At 35.5% G+C, this 24,027-nt stretch overlaps 1 protein-coding gene and 1 pseudogene across 1 annotated transcript; one reads left to right on the top strand and one right to left on the bottom strand.

Annotated features, from left to right (window-relative positions):
• Window positions 1-744: 744 nt before the first annotated feature.
• On the top strand, window positions 745-5,265 carry LOC120120479 (protein SUPPRESSOR OF FRI 4-like). The gene is made up of 7 exons (XM_039140115.1): window positions 745-988; window positions 1,818-1,918; window positions 2,507-2,633; window positions 2,885-3,264; window positions 3,845-3,999; window positions 4,096-4,149; window positions 4,873-5,265. Exons 1-7 carry the CDS (start codon window positions 795-797, stop codon window positions 4,942-4,944), a joined length of 1,083 nt encoding a protein of 360 aa, XP_038996046.1. The 5' UTR covers window positions 745-794; the 3' UTR covers window positions 4,945-5,265.
• A 1,281-nt stretch (window positions 5,266-6,546) lies between these two features.
• LOC120120563 lies at window positions 6,547-23,943 on the bottom strand (annotated as a pseudogene).
• Window positions 23,944-24,027: the final 84 nt, after the last annotated feature.

Genomic DNA, 24,027 nt, shown 5'->3' with positions numbered 1-24,027 from the left:
TCCAAAAAAAGTTGGTTAAAATCGTATATTATAAGGTATTTTTGGTCACTGAGGCGATTTTCTCTTTAGTTTATTTTCTTAATTGACCCATCCGACTTTTTTAAACGGAACGCATAATCCCGGGACAACTATATAATATAGGAAAATTAAAAAAAGAAAAAAAAGAAAATTAAGGGTAAACAATGCATTTAATATATAAACTATCAATTTTGATATGTTTTAATACCTAAACTTTTAATTTTTTCAAAATCATGCCTAATATTTAATTTTTTCATTTAAGTACCGAACCATTAAAAACATAACATATTTAGTACCTAAAATATTAGTTTTAATCCGTTTAAGTACCTAAACTTTCAATATTTTTCAAAACTTAACATTTTTTAACGGATACTGAAGTGAAATAAAAATTAAATATTAAATATGATTTTGAAAAGATTGAAAGTATAAATACTAAACACGTAGTTTACCCTAAAATTAAACCTATATATAAAAATAACTGACCCTTATTCCAATATATAATAAGTAAGGGGAGATAAGATAATAGGCTGCCTCAACGCCAGTTTGAGAACAGATTCCGTGATAGACATCCGAATTATAAAATTGCATACCGTAAGACTAAATCTCTCGACAACAAGATTAAGAGCATTGTACTCTACCAACTGAACTAAAGAGACAATTCTAAACCCATATATACACAAGTCATAAACCCATCCCATCCATTAAAAGAGAAGAATAAATTAATAAATTAATAAATTAAAAAAGCAATCGCAGATCAGAGAAAAACCCTAACCTAAATGGGAAAGAAGAAGAAAAGAGCTCCATCCAAGGTATGGTGTTACTATTGCGACAGAGAATTCGACGACGAGAAGATCCTGGTGCAGCACCAGAAGGCCAAGCATTTCAAGTGCCATGTCTGTCACAAGAAGCTCTCTACCGCCGGTGGTATGGCCATCCATGTTCTCCAGGTTCACAAGGAATCCGTCACCAAGTATCTCCTTTACCTATGCTATTATTATTCCTCAACTTTTTCCAATTGTTTCTCTTTTCTGTTTACTTTTTTTCCGGTCTAAATTATACTCGTCCTTTTAGGGTTCAGAAATAAATTTTCCCCATTTAATTTTAGGGTATTATTGTGTCGCTTTTTTTAATAGTTTGAAATGGATTTATATTGTTTAAGCGCTTCCTTTTTCGGTTTATCAGAAACTTGTTCCCAAGATCAAAATAGGAAAAAATTGCACGAAAGAAGAAAGCAAAAGTTGTTTAGGGTTGAGTACTTTGTACTTTGGTATTTGTCTTTTCAGATTTTTCTTCTTGGCCGGAGCAAATATTACGACCTGTTTTTTTACTACAAGAAATTGTTTCAATGGCCAAATGTTGCCTAAATACCTTTCGCTTTTGGATGAATAAATTGCTTTGGGGAATCGGCAACGCAATGAAACCTATGTTATTAGCCTATAAGTTCTTTGCCCCAGTTTTGTTGATCTCTATAAGAACTTGCATTATACGCTCAAGATAAAAAAGATCGATAACTTGCCAGTTATTTCTCTATATTGATTCATAATTAGAACCTTCTGAAATAATTTTAAAAAATACATAAAGAAAGTGAGTAGCCTCTTTCAAATTATCGCCTTATCTTGCTTCTTAAAAGTTGTCTAAGTTATACTGCCTGTTTGAATCTTAAGCGTTTGCTAGGGTGCGCCCATAAATTCAATTTTCAGAAGTTGTCTATCAGTAAAGTTGAAAGCCTACTTTGGGGTTTTTTTTTTTTTTTCTGTCTGTGAACTTTGCATTACACTGAAACAGTCATTATTTTATAGGGTTCCCAATGCAAAATCTGGCAGAGAATCAACAGACATTGAGATATACGGGATGCAAGGAATCCCGCCTGACGTACTAGCCGCTCACAATGGAGAAGAAGGTGAACATATTGATGTATCATTTATAATCATGTTCCACATCAAGTGATGATAACTTGAGTTGTTGCCCGCAAACATTCAATTACTTTTGGTTTTCATAAAACTTGATTTCGTTGTACTTTTTTTACTAAAAGTAGTTTTTGTAATTGCATCCAAACATTGTCTTTTCATTTCTTCTTTTGGAAGAATAAACAAGTATTAAAAGTGGCAGCTTGAAGATGTCTTTCTTATATATTTTTGTAATAAAATAGGTGAGTAAAATCAAGGACAAATTTTAAAGTTGAATGGGAATGTACGTTTTTGTTTAAGAGAAGGAAATAGGGTTACAAATTTTCTCTAAGGTAAGTAAATCACTTTGCAGGCAGAAGTGATGTGTATAAGATTAGATTTGCTGATTTCTGCTTTTTTCCATGAATCCTCCTTTACGTGAACTAGTATTTTATAGCAAATATTTTCTAGATGTACTTTTACTCGGAGTGTTCACATTGTAATTGATATTTTAACTTACAAGTTTGATGCTGTTGCATATTGATTATGCTTTTATATTTGCTACTATGTCTTCCTAATTCTTAAACTAAATTTTCTTGCAGAAGAAGAGGTTCCGTCAAAAGCAGCCAAACTGGATATCCCGTCTACTCAGCTTGTGGGAGGATTGATGCCAGGGCCACTTCCTGTTGGATACCCTCCTCAATCAACTTTAAGGGGAATGCAGCCAGTGTATGTTCACTTTAGGCTTCTCTGTTCCATCTATTGCTAAGCCTTTGGGCTATGAAATAGAATTTTTGGAACTTATAATTGGCATTTTTAAGAACAATTGGATTTTTTATGTCATTGTTGCTTTCATTGTGGCTCTTGTTGTCTGTATATTAAATCATGCAGTATCTCAGTATGCGATTGTAAGGATATTCTTCATCTTCAAAAGTTGTTAATGTAACTAGTCTGACCATTTAATGTGTTATTTGTCTCAGGTATAATGCTGCAGTGCCTGTACCTCCTGTTGGCTGGGCAGTGGCTCCTCGTCCACAGCCTTGGCTCCCACAGCATCCTGCAGCTTCAGTTCCCCCATCTGCACTAATGGGGTATGTGCATCAGTCATTATTTCCACTGCAAAGTGTGAGGCCTTCTTTGTCTGTGCCCTCAGCATCGCCTTCACTCCAACCTTCTCAAATTGCCCCACCTGGATTGCCGACGTTAGCACCTGCACTTCATGTATCCCAACCGTTGTTCCCTGTTGTCAACAACAGTGTACCCACTCAGAGCTCACCATTTTCTGCTTCATTTCCAACAAGTGGTGCAGAAGTAAAAAGTTCAATTGAAGTTCTTTCAAGTGGTAGTGCTTCGGTGACAGGTAGCTCTCAGCTTGCTATGTTCCATATTGACTAGTTCTAAGACTAGACAGAAAAATTGTATCTACATTGTTAGTTGTCTACAGACTTATATAAAACTAACTTGCACACAGTGTTCAAGAGTGATAAACTCAGTGATAAAATAAAGTGGAGAAATAAAACTAAGCAAAAACTAGACCTTATGAACAAAATTGCTTTGGCGTTTGCTGACTTTCATAGGGTTGATGACTTAAAAAAAAAATTAATGCACCCTTTCTAAGCAATTAATAATTTAGGTATCATTGGTGATGCAACCCAACTCAATGATGGCAGGTGAGGTAGCCCACCACTGTCACTATCATGCATTTATAATTTCACAGAAATAGAATTAAAACTTGTCTTGCTTGCACGGATGCAAGCGTACAGAGGACCTGTGGTTATAATTAAGGGACCTATCTCAAGTGCTTTACATGCTTTGAAAACAGCACAATTCCACCCCCCCCAACAACCCCACAACAGTTTTGTTGCTTTGTTCGATAGACTGGTTCCGTTTTTGTTGACAATTTTTAAATCCTTGTCATCTTCCCTGCTGTATTACTTTAGGTGGAGCTGGTGTCAATTCTCATTCTTATGCCTCTGGTCCAAATACTGGTGGCCCATCTATTGGACCACCCCCTGTTATCGCAAATAAAGCTCCTGCTATCCAGCCGGCAGTAAACGAGGTTTATTTAGTTTGGGATGATGAGGCAATGTCCATGGTTGGTTCCTACTTTTTAATTGGGTTTTTATTTGCTCTTTTCTAGATGATGATGGAAAAATGTTATAAAAGGATTCTAATTTATATACATTTGCAGGAAGAGAGAAGAGTGTCCTTAGCCAAATATCAGTTGCATGATGAAAATAGCCAGGTAAGTCATTTCTATCTCTCGTTTATGGACTTGGTTTGCACATCTAACCAGATGGGTAGGCTTTATGTTTCATGTTTTGAGATTCAGTTGTCTATGCACTTACCTATTTGATGAGGTATTTTCATGTGATTCCCTTTTTTTTACTATATATTAAAAAAGAAACACAATTTGTGGAGGATCCATGAGCCCTTTCATCAAGAACACCTATTGGTTGACGGGTATCCACATTTATTTTAAAATATGATTGTTCCACTTTGCAAGCAATTGCCTCCAACTGTTTGTGTCAAAATATTCAAGTAGGTATTTATGCCAGTTTTTCTGGTGTTGGTAAGTGCAACATTGACAGGCTTGGTGCAATCCACTCGAGAATTTCTTCTGTCTACCATTCAACAATGTTAAGAATAGAGTATGTATGCCTGCATGCCTGCATGTGTGTATGTATGTACATGATCACTTAAAATTTGGATTTTATTAAATGCTATACATTCTCCCTATGTTTGATTTCAAAATGTGGGGGTTTGGGTGGAACAAGATGATACCCAACAGATTTTTGCTCAAATAAATAGCATTGACCGTGAATTCAGACTTTCCAGGTCAGCTTCTTTCGCAAAGTTTGGTATCTTTTGCATAGGACCAGGACCAGGCAGCTAACGAATAAGTTTTATCCAAGTGAAGGACAGTCATAGTTCCTCTCTGATCATTTTCTTTGAATTTTGATTTCAGATGAGCACTATCAATGCAGCAATCGATAGAAGGATCATGGAAAGCAGACTTGCTGGTCGAATGGCATTTTAGTTGGGAGGTGCATCATAAGATTTCTTGGGATTGATGAGCATGTTGCACACTACTTACATGAACTGGAAAGAGGGATTGTGATCACCAAATTCCTCAATCAATTTTTAGGTGGGTTATGGCAACCAAGGCAGATGTAATTGTGTTGTATTCTTTTGCAAAGTGATGCAGAAGAGAGAAGAAAAGTCAATTGTTTTTTAATTTTAATTCTAAAATTTAGTTAATGAAAAACTGTTGGGATATAAATTGAGTTATTGTGGATTGATTACTCTGTTAGGATGTTCATTTGAGTATATCATTTATAGCTAATGGATTTTATTGAAGGGAACTGAAGAGGAAGATTAAATAAATGTAATTTTCATATTCAGATGCATTTGGTGAAGTAGCCAATTAAAACACCCAATGGTAGCCCGAAATTCTCATCATAGTTTCAGTTTGATGACCATCTTGTCCTCATGTTTATAATATCCATATTGTTTATGCAGAAAGAGAAGAAAATTAAAGATCAAATTATACAGGATATCTATGTTTTCGGTTTGATTGATTTTAATCACCGGTGTTAGAAAAGTGTGGTTTTGGTTCTTGCGTTATCTTTTTTAAATTGGTAATTAAAATCGGTTGATCAGAATCGGCCAGATCGAAATATAAAATCGATCGATCAAAGTCGGTCATATCGAATTATAAGGGATCATCGTAGTTTACTTAGAATTAAATTAGGTGAGAACAATGTAGAGGGTGTTTCGTACATTTGGGCTTATTATATAAAATGCTAACAGAAAGTTCACAGTAAAAAAAATCACAATTTAGATATTTAAGAATAAAAATCTACAAAATATCATAAGTTAAAAGTTGTCGCTCGACATTTTACCTTTCCCTCGTATATTGTGAGTTCAATATCGTAAGAACAAAATTTTCCTTTCCCTTCCCTCCCTTAGGTAGAAATTATTAAAAAAAAAACAAAAAACAAAAATACAAACCTTCACAATTGAACATCAAAGCAAACATACATACAAAATTAGACTCGATATCAATTGTACTCTTCTAATTTGAATTTATAATATTCTTTGAATTGCTGATTACATGCCCTACAGATACAACTGCTCGAACTTAGAATTTCTAAGAAGAATAACATTTCTTTCTACCATTAAATCCCACTTAATGAGGTCAATTACACAATAATCTTAGCTTTCCTCCTTTGAATGTTTCATCTTCACCTTGATCTTCAAAATACACAAACACCAAATAAAGGAATACCAATATATTAGAATTAAAATCAAGGCTTAGAGTTAACATGCATGAACCCTAATCTTACTTTTAACGTTTGAAGATTATTGGATACGTTAAAGTAGTTCACATATTATCCCTTAAAACACATTATTCTATTTGATTGTAATATGTGTACAATGAGGGGGGAAACAGCAATTAAAAGTGTACAAAAGAGGACTCTTCTATATGTGATGGAAAATTTATGTACAACGGTTACTCATGGTGGGTGTGCTTGTGTAGCAGTTAAACGAGTGTCTTTTTTTTTTCCTCTGTAATTTCATGAGAGCTGTATACATATTGATAGATATAGATGGCTCAAATTTCAGGGGAGCGTAGCCACTAAGGTTTAGTTGCCTCTGTTGCGTTGTCGAGCGGCATGTACTGCGACATGATCGACATGATCTCTGAGTCCATGTATGACTGCAGGTGGAAAATAATGAATCAATATGTATAACCAAACCAAGTCATGATATAAATGAAGCAACAAACATGTCAAGTCAGTTACCCGGAGCCTATATTTGTAGAATATATACCCGGCTAGGCCAGCAGCCGTCACAGCTGTCAGGACCATGAAGGTGATGAACCACCCGAAGCGCGATCCATTTCTTTCTGTAACAAAATGATCACGTATTTTGACAGCTATTCTTTCATAAATGACTAACAAATGCCACATCCAGGGAAATCTCTGCTCTTACCAATGCAAGCATCTTGGTCCCTTGCGTAGAGAAGATCCCCTTTACAATTGCATTCATATGCACCCCAAGTGTTTTTACAGGAACAGCCGTTGCACCAGCAAGCAGTTCCTTCTTTGCGTTCATCGATATCTGAAGCAAAAACAACGGACGGGGATGAACAAATTCCAATGTAATAGAGACAAACCTCAGGGGTTAAGACTTGAGAAACAAGTAAAGGTAAAAGCATCTTCATATTTGTGACCATCCCCCTTGAACCCTTGTGGACACTGACAAGCTCTTAATTGGTTTTCCTTATGCAATGGAGTGGCTTTAGTCAAACCAAAAAGAAATTTGCGGAATAACAGAAAACCATTGGAGAAAGGAAAGAATGAAGAATAAATTACTGAACTGAGCAAGCCGAGAATGTTAATCCATCTTTTGTTTCGGACCAGCAACCTCTGTTGTTAATCATACATCTCAAAGGTCCAAAGGCTGTAAATGGATGAGAAATGATAAGTGGCAGCGAGTGAACACAGTTCCCATGTTGAATCTAATTTAACAGAAGGGAGAAAGCTGCACCTTCACAAGATATGTAACCATCTCTTCTATACTGCACGCCCTTCACAATGGGGCATTCACATACTCTTCCCTGAATGTATCCTAAACAAATTCAACATCCCTTTTTTATTAGCAGGAGTTGTGGAGCTAAACTGTTGTATATTAGACTGAAACATCGAACCGTGTAAACATTCTATACTTTACCCTGCACGCTGTTATGTTGGCTTGTTTATCCTACCAACTTCCACCATTTCTTTCAAGGCACTCATTAGTTTCCCCATCTGTTAAAATAACATGAAACGAATATTCATAAGAGATTAAAAGAACATTCCTGAGTGTAAATCTGGTTTAGATGTAAGCAGGTCCAGTCTACCTGCACTTAAACAAATCGAAGGTTACGTAGTCTCCTTAAATCCAGCACAGATGGCCTTCAGCACAAAACTTCTCTCCGGTTTTCCTTCATAGTAGGCAAAACAAGAACTTTTGTAACACCCCCAACCCGTATCCGATCCGGATACGAATCCGAAGTGTCACATTGACTTTTCAGATCATTTGCTTTTACAAGATAGTTGAAAATTCAAACTCACATTAAAGATAAAACTGAATAATTTACATAAATACAATCAAATAGGTTTACAAAACCGATCAGAGCATATATGTCTCAAACGTTTAAATTACATGCCAACAATATTTAATACAACAAAAGAACCTACTGTTAAATCGCTTCTGATCTGGTCCTTGGTAAATATATGTTGTCCTAACTTCCTATCCTTGCTCCTTTGGCTTCTTTGATCCTACGTGTGAAACACTCACACGCTAAGTCATTGACTTAGTGACGCATATAAAGTTCATAATAAAACCTTAAACACTTAACATAATTTGAACATTTCATACAATCATATAATACAAAAACCATAGAACATAATGCATACATGCATATACCATCATTATCATCATGCACATGTTCATTTATATCATTTCTTTTAATAGCCCATGGTACATCATTGAGAACTTAAGATATGTGAGTACATTGAGGTTGTGCACTAATGCTGTCACCACAGCTCATATAAATTACACCGAAGTGACGCATAGAATATGCACCGAAGTGCCACATAGAAATGTCCCGAAGGACAACATAGTATTGTCTCGAAGGACCGCGTAGAACCCTCGACTCTTGGCATGCAAATTATACCCTTAGCTCTCATATCACATACTTATGGGCTTTAGCATTTATACCATTTCACATAGCTTATCACATAGACATTTATTCACATAGACCATTTTCAAATAGCTTATGTCATATTCTCATATAATCATATAGATCATATAACACATAGGTCATGTAAAACAGTGCATGTAAACCATAGACATATTCTTGTATTCATGTCCACATAGAAACAATATCAACAAGATACTTGTATTCATGGATATTATGCAACCAAAACATTAGAAATATACTCATCGCAAGTCTTATTTCCGTATAATCATATATTATATTAATATGCACTCACCTTAGCCTCACTTAGTCAAGGCACAATCTTTATTGCTCTTGGCGGATCTTATAAATTCGAATCTTCCGGTACTTGCGTTCGCTCGATATCTACACAAATATATGATTGGTATGAATGGAGGAGTTTGAATCACTATGAATTAATCATCATTAACTTAGACTAAAAGAAACACTTAATTCGAAATTTCCATCTAAACAGTATTGGTACCCTAGTTCCAGTAACGATACTTCCTTATGATGGTATCGATACTATACTTCAGTATCAATACCCTTTCTTCATTCTGTAATTTCATTTCTAAAAAATGGTACCGATACGTGTGCATTGATATCGATACCCTTACTATCGATACTACTCCTTTGGTACTGATACCCTTTTAAGGATTCATACAATTTTGCCTTATGGTATCGATAATGTTCTTATAGTATCATACCCAAACCCAGATATCACTTATTTTTGCTTTGAAGTATCAGTACCGTTCATCCAGTACTAATTCCCCTTGCCCAAAATTATTTATTTTAACCCAAAAATTTACCAAATTCACTTAAATCTTCCACTTTAACCTCCTTTCAACCCTTTAAACTTAACTACTCTTATTAAAACTAATTTATATCACTTTAACACACTTAAATATCCAAAATTCCACAATATCACTTAAAACTAAAAATCTAACCAATTATTCAACATGTTCCAAATCTATTTCTAACACTTTAGATTTCTTATCCCAACTTATGAAAAGTCAAATTTCACTTCAAAATCCATTTACTAGCTCTTTCTCAACAATTCACTCAAAAACCCTTTTTATTTAATCACCCATACCTTGTAAATCTTTTAGCTTCTACTTCTCTTTAAGCTTTCTCAAGCTTTCCTAACCCTCCAAGAATCAAAACCAACTTAAAAATAAAAGGAATAATTAACTTGAGACTAACTCACCTTACCAATGGAGTCACGGGAAGAGGAGAAGAAGATAGGTGAAGCTAGTCTCTATATTTTTCTTTCATTTCCTCTCATTCTCCACGTGTATATAATACCTCCACTAATGATTTTTTTATTCATTTATTTTCTAATGACGATTATGCCTTTTCATCTCTCAATCTTTATTAAACAATCCTACATAAGAAAATTCTAATTAAGTCCCTAAACTTTTCAATTTATCATAATTTAACCACCAAGTTTTAAAATCTTACACTTTGGTCACTTTCTCGATTTTTGGGATGTTACAAATCTCCCCATTAAGAAAATTCGTCCTCGAATTTTCACTGCACAAAGAGATGGGGAAAATTTTTCTACGCATATCATCCTCCCAAAATTTTTCTTGGTACTACCTTCCACAAGTAACATGCTTATCCTTAACAACTTAATCAGAAGGAATATAATCATTCGACTATATCTCATGCTTCGTTAATATATATATAAATCCTTATCTCTTTGACTACGTCTATATGGCCAAGAAACACAACCTTAAACAAGTCCACGTCACACTTGATTAACTTAGCCTTACATTTTCTTCCGATCTTTTAAACTATATTACACTCACTCTTACATGACATTTTTAAAACCTGAATAATCTACTTAACTAACTATCTGTCTATGCATGGATAAAAATGCTACAGTTAAGTCGAATTCCCAAGACCTTGTTCAAAGATTTCTAAAACTTTAAGGTAACCTTAAATCTCCATCAGATATAATTGAGACATATACTTCATTAAGTCAAACAAACTTTTCATATAACCACACATACATATCCATAAAATATTCACCTTGATAAAATAAAAGGTGCTAACTTAATCAATTTCTTCATAATCATCCAAATTTAGTCTCCAAATAAATCCTAATACAAAGTTCATAACAACTTTTTCTCATTTCCACTGAGAATTGAAAATTGCTTAATTCCATACTAAACTTATAATTTACACCTTATTATAACCCTTTTCCTACATGATTCTTTAAACTCAATCACTTAAATTCCTTAGCTCTTTATTTGTTTTAAAATCTTACACTTTGGTCACTCGCCCAATTTTTGGGATGCTACAACATCAACATCATTTATGTAATTCAATAGGAATGTTGCAGTCTCATCCACTGACATGCTACCTAACGAACCTCGATATTGAACATTATCGATAATAAATGTTGGCAAAATGGTAACGTCACCACGAGAACATTGGCTAACCTAAGTGCCACAAATTGTAGCAAAATAAGAAAGTTAACATTTGCTTTACTTAATGATAACTCCGTAAAAAGATTATATTTTAGGTCTTTTTACTTAAGTTATTGATTGTCTAAAAGCCATTGACATGGCATTTTAGCTGCATATAATTGCATTTAGGACATATTTTCATGTAGTGGATAAGTTTTGCCTAGGCAAAGTTTATTTGATTAAACTGATGTTGTTGATGAGAAAGGTTGTTTGTTGATTGTGATGATGCAGGAAATGACTGAGGAATAATTTATTTACCGAGACAAATTAATTTGCTAGGACCAGTGAAATAGAAGACAACGACAGTGAGGAATAAATTTTCTTGCCAAGGCGAGTTTTATCTCGCCAGTCTGACGCAGTACGCGACAAAATTGCTACGTCACATGGCCAGCTGTCCAATCTACCTCACGTGCAATCATGCCCTCATCAAGGAATTTGAGACCACCACAAACTGCTATGTTATTCATAAAAAGGGTTTAACTTCAAGGGTACTAAGGGGATTTCCAAGGACACTAAACCCTAGAAATTCCCACTATAAATACCTCAATATAACTCTTCATAAAGTTTTCAGAATCATATAGAGAAAATACCCTAGGCTTGAAAAAAGACGGCCACAACGTACTCTTTTCCACCGTTCCACACTGGTCCGTCCTTGGTGCCCTCTATATCCAGGCTTCGTCGGAGTAGCAGCTAGGTCCTCGACAGAGGCTAGCCGCTGGAGTAACTATAGTGGTGGGTTGATGTTGCGACAGAGCTATGTTTTGGGAGTTTTTCTTCCCTTGTTCTTAATGTTTTATTTTTCTAAGGGCTTGTACTTAATGAATATTTTTGGGATGATGTTAACCATAACATAAACTGTTTTATTTGGTGTTGGAAATGCTTGGATGATATTTTATTTTAATTTTAATGAATTATTGAAGTATGTTTTTGGTAAATGTTATTTTGTTAAATGTTTTAATATTTTGTCTTGACATTGTAAGAGCTTTTGAGAGATTGCCATTTTTCTAGGAGTTGATACCTAATATCGAGAGAGTTAGGTTAGATCTACGAGAACAAGGGAACTAATTCGGGATGGGGAGGTTTTAACCCGTCTTAGAGATAAGGAGAAGGTTTCATTCGACTAAAAAGGGTAAATACTTGAGTAAGATAAGCGAAAAGCTACAGTTTACACTGAGGGATATTGTCACAACAACAGTTTGAGAAACCAAGGGTTGTAGTTCACAATGAGTAGTATTTCCATAGCAAAAGTCCGAGAATACTTTAGTAAATGATGTCGGCCAACATATACATAACATACTAGATCATCCTAGCCATAGAATAATTTATCGCCGTAGCAAATCCAATTCAAATGCTCTTTTAGAAGTCTGATTGTGTGAGATTTCCTATCTATTTATAGAATTTTGATAACTTTAGCCTTGACAACTTTTATTTGTTTACCTTTGCATATTTTTCTTGCCACGATAAAACTTTTCTGCTCACTTCACTTTACAATTTTTCTTGCCTCGGCCAAACGTTTTCCATCTATTCATACCATTTGCTACTACATACTTTCCTTGTTTATATCATTAGACTTAGATGCTTAGGATTAGTTAACGACACATATTCCTAGCTATAACAAACTTTTAAAAACCCTCCAATCCATGTGGAGACGATACTCACTCATACTATATTACTTGCATCGATTGTGTATACTTGCATAAATTAGCGTGCCATAACACACTTATACACGCGATCAAGTTTTTGGCGTCGTTGCTGGGGATTAGCAATTGGTTTTTTTAAAAGTTTTGTTATAGCATTATCTTGTTTCTTTATTATTGTATTTTTTTTATTTTATTCTTATGGATTTATTCGCTATTTTTGTTTACCCTTTTCAGTTGTTGTGTGGTTGTATGACTTGTAGAAGTCCCAAGGAACCATTATCTCATTTTGAACTTGAGAATGAAAAAAAAATTTATCAAAAAAAATATGTTCAAGGAGCTCAAAAAGCTATATATGAAGTTCAAAATGAAGTGAGGAACCTGAAGAATTAAATGCCACGGAAAATAAAAATGCGAAGAATACTGCAAGACCACGAACTATTAGAGATCACTTAGCTCCCAACTTGGATGACCTTAAGCCTGCTATTATAGCTCCCAAGATTCAGGCAGACCACTTTGAGCTCAAACCGGTTATGTTCGACATGTTGGACTTGATTGGACAGTTTGGTGGTGCTTCTCATGAGAATGCAAGACAACACGTTCGAGCATTTTTGGAGGTATGTGACTCCTTTCAATAGCAAGAAATGCATGAAGATGTGTTGAAATTGAATTTATTTCCATATTCTTTGAAAGATCACGCTAGGGCATGGCTTAATGGAATACCTTCTGGCTCGATAAGGTCCTGGGTGGACTTGTGCAAAACATTTTTGCTATGGCATAATCCACCCAATATGAACGACCATCTTAGGAATGTCATAACATCTTTTCGCTAAGGCGATGAAGAGTCTATGTATGAGTGTTGGGACCGATACAAAGTTTGCTTCACAAGTGCACCAATCTTGGATTCCACGACTGAAATCAAGTTGTGATGTATTACAATAGAGTCAACGCACCCACTCATATAATTTTTGATGCCTCGATGAATGGTAATTTGCTTGACAAATCACTCGTGGAAGCCTTTGATATCATTGATAGGATAGCCAACAAAGATTATAAATTCACGTCTACAAGGCTTATAACTGGAAGGAAAGTGTCTGGGGCATTTGAACTTGATGCCAATGATTCAGTATCTGCCCAACTTTCTGCCATAACAAATATGTTAAGAATTTTGTAGCATTATAGTGAGGTAAAAGAAGTTAAGGTAACCAGCTCAACATGCAATTTTTACGACAACAATCATCATGAAAGTGAAAGCCCAGAAAATCAGAAGTTTATCAATTTCGTGGGCAATTTTAATCGAAGCAACAACAACCCCCATTCGAACACTTGCAATCGAGGATAGATTTAACGTCCAGATTTTTCTTTGGGGAATCAAGGAGCCAACAATGCCAGTAGCTCAAATCAGCAACAAAGTTTGGTTGAACCCCCAGGTTTTTTAAAAAATATGTCGTGGCAAAATATTTACAAAATTTTAGCATATTCTTCAAATACTACCTCCCTCGAAGCTTCTCTGCAAGAATTTATGGCCTCGGCAAAAGATTTCACGACTTCAACTAAGGCCTTGCTGTATGAATACTCTTTAATAATTAAAAGCCAAGACACATTGTTGCAAAGTCAGGAAACTTTATTACAAAGTCATAGCTTATCTTTGAGAGAACTGGAGAACCAAATGAGCCAAATTACCACGACATTACGTTCTCGCCCATAAGGAAGCCGCCCTAGTGATACTGAGGTCACTAAGCCTCATGGAAAAGAGCAATGTAGTGCACTTACACTGAGAAGTGACACCCAAATTAATCTAAAAGATAAGTTTGGGGGGATGAAGAAAGTTAAGCTGAAACTTTTGAACAAGACGAGTTGCCTAAGGAGAAGGAAAAGGACGAGGGTTAAACAAGTCATCCTATTGATGGTGGAAAATTTATTGCCATGGCAAAAGTTTCACCCCCCACAGCATATGAAGTCAGACCCCCACCACCTGTCCCTCAAAGGTTGAAGAAGCATAACGAAGATATCATATTCCACTACGATTCAACTTTATGTGGATAACACTTTAAAAGAGAGATGACTACTACAAAGGTCCTAAAATTCAAATGTGAAAGATAAAAAATGCCAGGGCAAAATATTTTGAGGGAGGAACTGTTATATGTGTGGGGAATTTTGGTTTATATTGGTGCTCCGATTGAACGCGACAAACTAGCCATATCAATTCAGGATGTTTGGAGTTTGCATCCCATCAAACTTCTTTATTTTCTTTGTCATGGCAATTTTTTTGTTTGTGTTTGTGTGTTTGTTTTTCTTTACTTTATTTCTTTATTTACTTTTAATATTAGTTTTGTAGAAGAATAGTCTCCCAAGCATGTGGATAAGAGTAAAGCCCCTATAGATGTTGTACCCATTTAGAAAGAAGACTCAATTGGTGTTGGAACAAACAATGTCATTGCTGATGATGTCCACCCATCTGCACAAATGCCACGCCGAATTGCAACATCTCTGATCAAGTATCGCATGAAGATGACATATAATCATGTTTGGACTTCTCCACTTGAGGAATCTGCGCAAAACAACCCCACCACTATCAAAATAGAGTTAGTCAAGGTACATTGCATTACATTTTATCTTTAGTTTAGTCTTCATGCATTGAGGACAATACATCCCTCAAGTTTGTGGGAGGTATTGTTTACACTTTGTCATTTACATTGATAATGTTTAGTAGAATTATTTTTTGTTATAACATTAGTTAGGATCAGGTTAGTTACTTAGAATAAGTTGATGATGCCCGATGATGGAAAAAATATATTGCCTAGGCCATAATTATTGTACATGACTGTTGAAGAGGATAGAACCAACCTTAGGACTTGATTCTTTGTGATTATTTTAACACGACTGTATGTTTTCTATTCTTAAGGTACTTAAAAATATTTTAGGATAGAACTTTTAAGTGTCGTGGCATCAAATGATTGAAAAGATTAAGTTGAACTCCTTAGTGCTATGAATTGCATATAAATACCTCGACATAGCTGTAGAGAGACACTCCTTTTTGCATCGGCATTACTTGGAACTCTTATTTAAATAAATGGTAGTCTTGGCACATGAGTGAATGAAAGCAGTCATGGGATGACTTTACCTGACTAGCTCGGGGGTAGAAGGTGATTGCTTGTAAATGTATATGCTAAGGAAAGAAAATATGTGCAAGTATACACATTCGAATCAAGTAAAAAAGGGTAAATGAGTTATCGTCTCCTCAGGGATTGATAGGGCTTTTGATGTTTCACCACAACTAGAACTATGTGTCACAAGCTAGTTCCTGAATTCTTGTCAAGACAGGAAAACAATTGGCGATAGATTAAATAAACTAAAGCAAGAAAATATTATGAAGTACGGTTGTAGAAAAGTTTCATCAAGGCAAAGTAAATATACAAAGGGAATAATGTAAAAATAGACAAGACAAAGAAAAACGTTGATTCAAATATATTCAAAACAACCTCACATATTAAGACTTTTCACAGAGCACTCAAGTTAGTCTTTTGCTATGACAATAAATTATTCTAAGTCTAGAAGGATTTGTTATGATCTACTTAGGCTGCCTGACAGGATTACCGAGTACTTTTAGACGGTTGTTATGACAATACTGCTCAGCGTCAACTACAACCCTTGGTTTGTCAGACTGTTGTTGTAGCAATACCCCTCAGCGTAAACTATAATCATTCTCTATCCTACTCAAACGTCTATCTCTTTTAGTCGATTGGAACTCTCTCCTTGTCTCTAAGGTAGGCAGGTTAGAACATCACCATCCCGGATCCATTCACTTGTTCATGTAGATCTGTCTTAATTCTCTCGAATCTAAGAATCAATTCCTAGACAAACGATAATCTTTCGAAGCTCATACAATGTCTAGACATGTTTCACCTAGATCATAGGCAATCTCTCGAAAGCTCTTACAATGTCAAGGTAAAATATTTAAACAATGAACAAAACAGACTTAAGAAAAATCATAATGTGTCATTCATAAACTATAAAATAATTGTCTCGGCAAAACAAAAACCAACAAAATGTAAAACATTTCTTGGTGTTACCAAAGCATCATTCAAAGGTATCATTATTTAATAAAAACCCTAAAGTAAATAAAAGAAATTAAAAACAAAGGAAGAATGACTCCCAAACAGGGGCTCTGTCGTGACATCTCTGACCAGCATCGCGCCTGCTCTGGTGGCCAGCCTCTCTCGAGGCCTGGCCACCACTCTGCTATAGGCTGTCTATTGAGGAAACCAAGGATGGTTGGGTTAGAGAACGGTGGAAGATAAAGTATTGCATCGGCTTATTGCACGCCTCAGGTAAGTTCTTTTCTCTTCCTTGCCTCCCTTTTTTTGGAGGCTATGAGTGAGTATTTATTAAGGGAATTTTATTAGGGTTTCACATAATTAAATGTTCCCTAAATACCCGTGTTAACTTTTCCAAGTTATAAATGGAAATTCGGCTGGATATTGTCAGAATCTTGGGGCTTGATTGCACGTGAGGTTAGTCGTACAGCTGGCAGGTGACATAAGCAATTCGTCAAATCCGTTTCAGACTTGCAAGATAAATCTTGCCTTGCCAAGATAAATATGTTCCTCACTGTATTTTTCTTTTGTGTTCCACTAGCCCTTGCGAAATATATTGTCACGACTGAAATGTTCCTCCTAAGTTAATTCTTGCACACACACAATCCACACAAGCCTTTTCTTCTCAGCAGCACCAGTCAAACCAAATAAATCTTGCCCAGGCAAAACTTATCCACCGCATGCAATTATAACCTAAATGCAACTAATATGCTATGACTACATTATTTAGATGAACAATAACTTAAGTAAAAAGATTAAAAATAGAGTCTTTTTATGGAGTTATCGTACCCCAAACTTAAGCTATTGCTTATCCTCAAGCAATGGATAATAGTTAGTAGGAAAATTAAAATTGTCATGGAAAAGTTATATTAAGACAATCATGTGGTTTTAAAATTTCAGCCCTCAATAAACTAAAGCAAGAAAATATAATGAAGTATGGTTGTAGAAAATTTTGGTCGAGGCAAAGTAAATATGCAAAGGGAACAATGTAAAAATAGACAAGACAAAGAAAAGTGTTGATTCAAATATATTCAAAACAACCTCACATATTCAGACTTTTCGTAGAGCACTCAGGTTATTCTTTTACTATGACAAGAAATTATTCTAAGTATAGAAGGATTTTTTATGATCTCCTTAGCCTGCCAACAAGATTACTGAGTATTCTTAGACAATTGTTATGAAAATACTACTCAGCGTCAACTACAACCCTTGGTTTGTCAGACTATTGTTGTAGCAATACCCCTTAGCATAAACTATAATCGTTGTCTATCCTACTAAAGCGTTTATCCCTTTTAGTCGATTGAAACCCTCTCCTTATCTCTAAGGTAGGTAAGTTAGAACATCACCATCCCGGATACATTCCCTTGTTCACGTAGATCTGTCTTAATTCTCTTGAATCTAAGAATCAATTTCTAGATAAATGAAAATCTCTTGAAGCTCTTACAATGTCTAGACATGTTTCACCTAGGCCCTAGACAATCTCTCAAAAACTCTTACAGTGTCAAGGCAAAATATTTAAATAATGAACAAAACAGACTTAAGCAAAATTATAATGTGTCATTCATAAACTATAAAATAATTGTCTCAGCAAAACAAAAACCAACACCAAGTAAAGCAGTTCATGGTGTTGTCAAAACGTGATCCAAAGGTATCATCGTTTAATACAAACCCCAAAGAAAATAAAATAAATTAAGAACAAAGGAAGAATAACTCCCAAACAGGGGCTCTGTCGTGAGATCTCTGACTAGTGAGATCTCTGACTAGCACCGCACCTGTTCTGGCGGCCAGCCTCTCTCGAGGCTTGACGTTGCTCTTCTATAGCTTGGATATGGAGGACACCAAGGACGGTTGGGTTGGATAACGGTGAAAGATAAAGCACTGCAACTACTCACTCTACGCCTCAGGTAAGCTCTTTTCTCTTCTTTGCCTCCTCTTTTTTGGAGGTTGTGACTGGTATTTATTAAGGGAATTTTCCTAGGGTTTCACATAATTAAATATTCCCTAAATATGCGTGTTAACTTGTCCAAGATATAAATGGAAAGGCAGCTAGATATTCTTAGAATCTTAGGGTTTGATTGCACGTAAGGTCAGTCGTACCGCTGGTAGGTGACATAAGCAATTCGTCAGATCCGCTTTAGACTTACAAGATAAATCTTGCCTTGGCAAGATAAATTTGTTCCTCCCCGTCTTTGTCTTTTGTGTTCCACTGGCCCTTGGGAAATATATTTTCACGACTGAAATGTTCCTCCTAAGTTAATTCATAAACACACAATCCACACAAGCCCTTTATCCTCAGCAACATTAATCAAACCAAATAAATCTTGTCTAGGCAAAACTTATCCACCCTATGAAATTATAACATAAATGCAACTAATATGCTATGACTACATTGTTTAGAAGAGCAATAACTTAAGTAAAAATACTAAAAATAGAGTCTTTTTATGGAGTTATCAGAAGGTATCCTCGCTTTCACCTAGAGTGTGGGACGGTAGGTGTGATGGGCTGACTCCCCTCGAAGCAATGTTAAAAAAAGAAGAAAAAATATGAAACTAGATGTTGAATAAACAGGAGTGAAGCTTTGCTTAATGAGTAATTTTATGCCTTGGCAAAACAAAAGAACTTACTTAGGAGTTTTCTAAATACGTTAAGCATAGACTAGATGCAATCACGCACACACACTGACAAAGGATCCTGACCTAGGGAATGGCACTTGACTTCTCAGTTAGTCTATCATGTTGAGGCCAAACTTTTTACTAAGGTCTTAAATTTAAACCACTTTACTTTGCCATAGCATTTCATTTTTCTATTGCTCATTATCCATTGCTTGAGGACAAGCAATAGCTTCAGTTTGTGGGTGTGATAACTCCGTAAAAATATTATATTTTAAGACTTTTTACTTAATTTATTGATTGTCTAAAAGCCATTAACATAGTATTTTAGCTGCATATAGTTGCATTTAGGACATATTTTCATGTGGTGGATAAGTTTTGTCTAGGCAATGTTTATTTGATTAAACTAATAATACTGATGAGAAAGGATGTTTGTTGATTGTGATGATGCAGGAAATGACTGAGGAAGAATTTATTTGCTAAGACAAATTAATTTGCTATGGCCAGTGGAATAGAAGACGATGACAATGAGGAACAAATTTTCTTGCCAAGGCGAGTTTTATCTCGCTAGTCTGACGCAATACGAGACAAAATTACTGACGTCCAATGGGCAGCTGTTCAATCTACCTCAAGTGCAATCATGCCCTCATCAAGGAATTTGAGACCACCGTAAACTGCTATGTTATTCATAAAAAGGGTTTAACTTTAAGGGTATTTAGGAAATTTACAAGGGCACTAAACCCTATAAATTTCCACTATAAATATCCCATTATAACTCTTCATAAAGTGTTCAGAATCATATATAGAAAATACCATATTCTTGGAAAAAGGCAGTCGCAACATACTCTTTTCCATCGTTCCCCACTCATCCGTCCTTGGTGCCCTCAATAGCTAGGCTTCGTTAGAACAGCGACTAGGTTCTTGACAAAGGTTAGCCGTTGGAGCAGTCATGGTGGTGGTCTGATGTCACGACAGAGCTATGCTTTGGGAGTTTTTCTTTCCTTGTTCTTCATGTTTTATTTTTCTAAGGGCTTGTACTTAATGAATAGTTTTGGGATGATGTTAACCACACCATAAATTGTTTTATTTGGTGTTGGAAATGCTTGGATGATATTTTATTTTAATGTTAATGAATGATTGAAGTATGTTTTTGTTGAATGTTGTTTTGTTCAATATTTTAATCTTTTTCCTTGGCATTGTAAAAGCTTTTGAGAGATTGCCATTTTTATAGGAGTTGATGCCTAATATCGAGAGAGTTAGGTTAGATCTACGTGAACAAGGGAACTAATCTGGGATAGGAGGTTTTAACCCACCTTAGAGATAAGGAGAGGGTTTTATTTGACTAAAAAGGGTAAATACTTGAATAAGATAGGCGAAAAGCTACAGTTTACGCTGAGGGGTATTGCTACAACAACAATTTGATAAACCAAGGGTTGTAGTTCATGCCGAGTATTATTGTCGTAGCAAAAATCTTAAAATACTTTAGTAAATCCTGTCGAGCAACATAGGCATAGCATACTAGATAATCCTAGCCATAGAATAATTTCTCGTCATAGCAAATCCAACCCAAGTGCTCTTTTAGAAGTCTAATTATGTGAGGTTTCCAGTCTATTTATAGAGTTTTGACAACTTTAGCCTTGACAACTTTTATTTGTTTACCTTAACATATTTTTCTTGCCACGATAAAACATTTCTACTCACTTCACATTTTTTCTTGCCTTAGCCAAACTTTTTCCATCTATTCATACCTTTGCTACTGCATACTTTCCTTGTTTATATCATTAGACTTAGATACTTAGGATTAGTTAATGACACTTATTCCTAGCTATAACAATCTTTTAAAAACCCTCCAATCCCTGTGGAGATGATACTCACTCACTGTTATATTGCTTGCATTGATTGTGTATACTTGCACAAATTTGCGTGCCATAACACACACTTATACACGCGATCACTTAAGATCATTGATCTTAAGACATTAACTTTGTTCTTTAATATGGGCAAAGAAAAAGGTGTACCTAAAGTTGTTATCATGTTTCAGGACTTCATTTTCGACATCAGCTTCAGGATCACCCATGTACTTTCTGATTTTCTCAACATGCAAATCTAGTTGAGCATACAAAATCGATCAAGCAAGAATACCAGAAGACACACAAAAATCCTGAATAAAATAACACTTACCAAGATAACTCATGACACCCTCAGCACATTCTTTGATATATCTCTTCACCTTCATCGAACACCTGATATGGAAATCTGTCACATAATCCCACCAAATCCAGGGCCTCTTGCTCTCATTGGAAACTTTGTGCACATAAAGATATCTCAAGTTCTCAAACACCACATCCTTTCCTTGATATCCTTATCCAAAATCTTGTTCTGGATCAGGATCACAATATCTTCCTTGGTTTATAAACTGGGACTTGCACTGACCGCTAAAGATAAAGGCTTCAGGACAATACCAAGTTATGTAATGTAGTGTGAACAAAGTGTGACCCCCTTTTCAAATATCTGCGCATGGCCTTTGAAATTCTTTACGAAATTCATATGCTCGTCACAACGAACGCCACACTCGCCATTTTTATTGGTTCACAGCTCATACTCAACCCTTTGGTCAGGATGGAGCATTAACTCCCTCTAGTCTAGTTTTACCACTACATCTTCATGCTTCTTTAGGGCCTCTTTAAGGTTGTCACTGAAAGACTTTTATATCAAAGCCGACAAAATCCCTATCTTCTCAACGTATTAATTTGCATCACTGTTTTCCTTAGGAGAATTCGTAGTTATTAGAGGTCCATCTATGCTATCAGTCATTAATACTGCAGCAGCCCCATCCTGTTGGCCATGTCATACCTTCAAGGCAAAGTAGCATTCTACAAGTGCAACACAGCAGGTCAAGAACGATTATGAGTTGACGACGAGAATCATGACATACAAGGCTTTATTTCAAATTATAGAGAGGAAAACCAAGCCATTGTTCAAAGAAAAAGGAAAAAAAACCTTGAGAAGAAAAATTTAACCCCTGCATACCATAAATTAACTGTTAATACTGTTACACTGAAGCATATGGACATGCAATTCATCAAGGGAACAAAAAAAAGGTATAACATTAAGTTGATTTTAACAATATTATTGAAGAGAAATGGAGGGAGAAATACTTCCACGATCAAGGAGGAGGACATAGAGGAGAGGAGACTTGGGCTTAAAGGGATGACCATCAAAGGGTTCACAACCATTAGCTCCTTTGTCTTGATAAACCATAGAGCCTATAATGAACCCACCATAGTCTGGTATCCTGAAGTTACCTATAGAACCATCGTGTTTTCCTCTCAGACTCAATGGAGATAGCACCTTGATGCTATTCTTGTCAACCACAAACCTTGCAGAGACTCACTAAACACTTGGATGGATGCTAATAAAAGAGGAAACATGCATATACATGTCATCGTCTTGAGGAAACTAATCAATAGCAATGGAGTTTGGAGTTGTGTTATTTGTTTTCTTCAGGAGATTAAAAGATGTAATATTAAAGGTGCCTTGTTGAGAATAGTCTATTAGCAGGGGTGGAGGGAAAAAAAGAAAGAAGTCAATAAAATAAAGTATTAGTTTAATAACAGAGTTATAGATATTAGATAGTTAATAGTATTGTATTACTTTGTTTAATATAGTAGGGTAAAGTACAAAAATGCTCCATGACTATAAGATACTACTTTGTTGAATCCCTCGACTATTAAAGTTTCAAAATGATCCCCCGATTATAGGATGTTGTTCAGTTGAGTTCCCCGACTATTAAAAGTTACAAAATGGTCACTCGACTATTTATATGTAAAACTCATCATTTTTCTTTAAAAAATTGACGACCATCTAGGCTGATCATTAACCTGCTGACTGAGATATGATAAAATCATATTTTAATTATGTCTACTGGCACCACCATTACTTTCAAGCACTGGCTAGAAGGTATAATGTTTCAAGCACTGACTAGACGACATAATGTAAACGAAGAGTCGATCCGCAAAATACAACTCAAACGATTCTGAGATCAGATTTTATCATATCCCAGTCAACAAACGGCCACCGATTTTTTAATGGAAAAGGATGAATTTAGAACATATGAATAGTCGGGTGATCATTTTTGTAACTTTTAATAATTAAGAAACTCAACAAAACAACATCCTTTAATCAGGGACCAATTAAAAAATTCACATCAACAGTCTTAAATGGTTGATATAATAGAATAATTGCGAGAACAACGGAAATAGATAGCCAAAGCGAATCATAACTTAATTTGAGCTTACAACCGGTATATGATTACTCTGTCAAAACATCATCAAGAAACAAAGAAAGAGCAACAGTAATTGTTTCAATAGCAAAGCATGGCAAAAACAAATATGGAAGACAAACCAATCATTAATAAGAGTTGCAAAATTGCAGTTGGTTCGAATTTCCCCATCTTCATGTAGACCGGACAGGACTTGAATATTAACCAGCCTCACCATGGACGCTGTAAATTGGTGCCTGAAAAGAGGTGGGGTTT

Source organism: Hibiscus syriacus, unplaced genomic scaffold (assembly GCF_006381635.1).
Source record: "Hibiscus syriacus cultivar Baekdansim isolate YM2019G1 unplaced genomic scaffold, ASM638163v2 tig00110339_pilon, whole genome shotgun sequence".
NCBI lineage: Eukaryota > Viridiplantae > Streptophyta > Magnoliopsida > Malvales > Malvaceae > Hibiscus > Hibiscus syriacus.
This window is presented reverse-complemented; position numbering and strand designations above follow the sequence as displayed.